The sequence below is a fragment of the Chaetura pelagica genome, unplaced genomic scaffold, assembly GCF_000747805.2.
Source record: "Chaetura pelagica isolate M959 unplaced genomic scaffold, ChaPel_1.0 scaffold142, whole genome shotgun sequence".
Taxonomy (NCBI): Eukaryota; Metazoa; Chordata; class Aves; order Apodiformes; family Apodidae; genus Chaetura; species Chaetura pelagica.
The window spans coordinates 1,240,154-1,243,357 of NW_009952973.1; the positions used below are offsets into that span (position 1 = coordinate 1,240,154).

The following is a 3,204-nucleotide window of genomic DNA, read 5'->3' on the forward strand; positions in this document are numbered from 1 at the left end:
CAGGTGGGCGCCCTGGCGGGGACGCAGCCTGTCCCGGCTTTGCTCCCGGGAGGGTTGCGGGGGGGGACTTCTCACCCTCTGCTCTTTCAGGGCTGTCCCTGGGAGGAAGGGCAGTGCGGGGACCAGCAGTGGAACTGCTCCCGTGTCCATGAGTGCATCCCCAGTGTCTGGCGCTGTGATGGAGAGAGAGACTGCAGGGATGGCAGTGATGAGGCTGGCTGTGAGCAACACTCTGCTTTTATCCCTTCTGTGTCTAACTGAATGGTGTTTGGTGCATATCCAGCACAGAGGGAGGTGGGAACGTGTCTGTGCCAAGGCGAAAAGCCCTGTGTGCTGTTGCCTCTTTCCAGCATCTGTGGTGGCCCCAGACCTCTAGCAGATGTCCTTGTAGGGATGGTGGCCTTGGGATTAAGGTGGCCTGAAGCCAGGCTCTAGGCACAGCTCTGGATGTGGCTGCACTGAGCCCTGGGCACCCTTTGGGAGCAGCTGAATCTGACCCAGCTGAGCAGAAGGAGCTGATGGACAAGGGCAGCTTTCTCTGCATGTCCCTGCAGGCCGACCTGCTCCCTGCCAGAGCCATGAGTACCCATGTGGGCTGGGGGCCTGCCTGAATGCAAACCTGGTGTGTGACGGCCGGCAGGACTGCGCCGACGGCTCAGATGAGGGGGGAAACTGCTCTGTGCTCTGCCAGCGGTCCTGTGCTCATCTCTGCTACTCCTCACCCCGGGGCCCTGTGAGTGCCGGAAGCCCAGAGGGTTACCTTGCCATGCTGCCCTGGTCCAGCTCTAGAAGGGAGCCTCGGATGTCCCTCGGGGGGGGACCTTGACAGCCTCTTTCCCCACAGCGGTGCTGGTGTGACCAAGGCTATCGGCTGGCTGAGGATGGTCTGTCTTGTGTGGACATAGATGAGTGTACAGAGCAGGGAGAAGGACCCTGCAGCCAGACGTGCCTCAATTCCCCAGGGTCCTACAGCTGTGGCTGTTTCCCTGGCTACCAGTTGGAGCCCGATGGCCAGATCTGCAAACTCGCTGGTAAGCTCTGGGATGGCAGAGCAGCACGGAAGGAGCCTGGCCTCCTAGGGTACACCAGGAGCCAGTGGGTACCTGTCCGACCCTGCCTGCTGCCTGTGGGGAGCCGTGTAGTCCCAGCAAATGGCCCTGTCCCCTCTGCCATGTGGCCTCCCAGGCCCCACTCAGCCATGAGCTGCTGCTGCTGCTGCTGCCAGCCATGGCCAGTCAGAAAAGACATCTGCACTAGCTGAGGGACATGCCGGGCTGAGTCCCGGCAGTCTCCAATGCTTGCGAGTGCTATGTTCTCTGCCTCTGTGTGCTGGGGCTGTGGGGCCACCTGTGCTGAGCAAGGTCCGCTTGGCTCTGTGTTGCCCCAGGACCAGAGCCCGTGCTGGTGGTGGCCGTGCAGTCAGAGGTGTTGTCCTATGGCTTGCGGAGTGGGCGTGAGGAGGTGCTGCTGACCGCTGACAAGGAGCGTGTTGTCTTCTCACTTGACTATGACCTGCTGGAGAGTAAAGTCTACTGGATGGACCTGGCCACAGAGAGCATCCGCTGGCAGGGCCTCAACTCTGGCAAGAAAGGCACACTGGTGAAAGGTGGGCTGTGACAGCATGGGGTTAGCTGGACTGGCCTCTGTGGCTGTGTAATCTCCAGGTTGCAGTGGGGTGCCAGGCTGTGTTCCCTTGCATGGAGATGTGCTGGTGGGAACAGGGTTAGGAGGAGCTGGAGCCCCTGGTATGGAGGCAACCTGGGCTGGAAGCATCATGCCAGAGCTTTTGCCCCTTAGGTGCTGACTCTTGGGCATGTTGCAGGTGTGAGATCAGACTGTATAGCAGTGGACTGGCTTGGGAGGAACCTGTACTGGACAGATGGAGCAGGAGGGCAGGTGTTGGCCACTCGCCTGGGGACTGCCTGGCGAGGGATACCAGAGTACACTGTGGTGATGGATGGAGACCTGGACCAGCCCCACTCTCTGGTGCTCCAGCCTCTGGCAGGGTAAGACTTCACAAGAGGACATGAGAACCTCCTTGCTATCCCTGCCCAGCCCCATTTTCCTCTGTGGAGGCAGGTGACAGGCTGGGGATGAGCTGGGATTGCCTTATCTGGATGCTGTTGGGGCTGTGCAACTGGGGAAGGAGCCCAGGCACCTGCCCCTGCCCTGGATGGAGTTCTTAGTGTATCTCTGATGGGATGAGAAGCCTCGTGCTGCTCCTCTGTGCTACCCTGATACTGGGCTGATGCTGTGACAGGTCTGTGGGTTAGCACCCCTTCTTCCCACTAGGCTGCTGTACTTGTCAGAGGTGGGCAGCCACCCACAGCTAATGGAAGCCACCATGGATGGGAGCCGGCGACATGTGCTGCTGGCCCAGGGGCTGGGGTGGCCTACAGCACTGGCCCTTGATCTCCCCACCTGGAGAATCTTCTGGATGGATGAGAAGCTGGGCAGCATCGGTTCTGCACGTCTGGATGGCACCGGTGTAAAGGTGTGTGGAGGGGCTTTGGTCACAGGACCCTGATGGGTGGCAGGGTGGACACTCACAGCCTCTTTGCCAGGTCCTGCAGCTGGGCTGGGTCCAGAGCCCCTTTGCAGCAGCTGTGTGTGAGGGGCAGCTCTACTGGTCAGAGAGGAAGGTGTGGTCTGTGCAGCAGGTGGACAAGACTAGTGGCAAGAACAGGACTGTGCTGCTCAAGCGACATGGGCAGCCCCACGGACTCCAGGTACATAGCTGAGAGAGCCCCAAACCCCACTGTCCTCTGCTAGGGCTCCCACCCTGCCCATCCCTGTTGTCCTCTGAGGGCAGAGCCACTGGGAGCTGTAGCCCCAACCCAGAGGTGCTTGGGGAACAGCTCTGTGTCCAACAGTTTCTGGTCCCCTTGGACCATCATCTTTGCCTTGTATCCTGCCCCAGCCGGGCTGTGTCTGAGCCTGGGGAGCACAGTGTAGTGCCAGTCATGCTCAGCTCCACTGCTGGCCGCTGGAGGGGCTGTGGGGCTGAGCCTGCCCTTCCCACAGGTGGTGCACCCCACCCTGCGCCCCATGGCCCTCAACCCCTGTGCGGAGCGTGGCTGCTCCCACCTCTGCCTTCTGAGCTCCAGGCAAGCTGGGCAGTGCCGGTGCCCCGCCGGGCAGACGCTGGCTGCTGATGAGACCACCTGCCTGCCCCTCCGCAACTCAGCTTTCGCCCTCCTGGTG

At 61.2% G+C, this 3,204-nt stretch overlaps 1 protein-coding gene across 1 annotated transcript in view; it reads left to right on the top strand.

Annotated features, from left to right (window-relative positions):
* LOC104387257 (low-density lipoprotein receptor-related protein 2-like) overlaps nt 1-3,204 on the top strand; it is a 29,600-nt gene that overhangs the window by 22,603 nt on the left and 3,793 nt on the right. Inside the window, exons 17-23 of the mRNA XM_009995975.1 lie at nt 555-733; nt 845-1,031; nt 1,388-1,606; nt 1,823-2,006; nt 2,293-2,494; nt 2,565-2,729; nt 3,025-3,201. Of these exons, the coding sequence (XP_009994277.1) occupies nt 555-733; nt 845-1,031; nt 1,388-1,606; nt 1,823-2,006; nt 2,293-2,494; nt 2,565-2,729; nt 3,025-3,201 (1,313 nt within the window). The remainder of the gene's footprint in view (nt 1-554; nt 734-844; nt 1,032-1,387; nt 1,607-1,822; nt 2,007-2,292; nt 2,495-2,564; nt 2,730-3,024; nt 3,202-3,204) is intronic.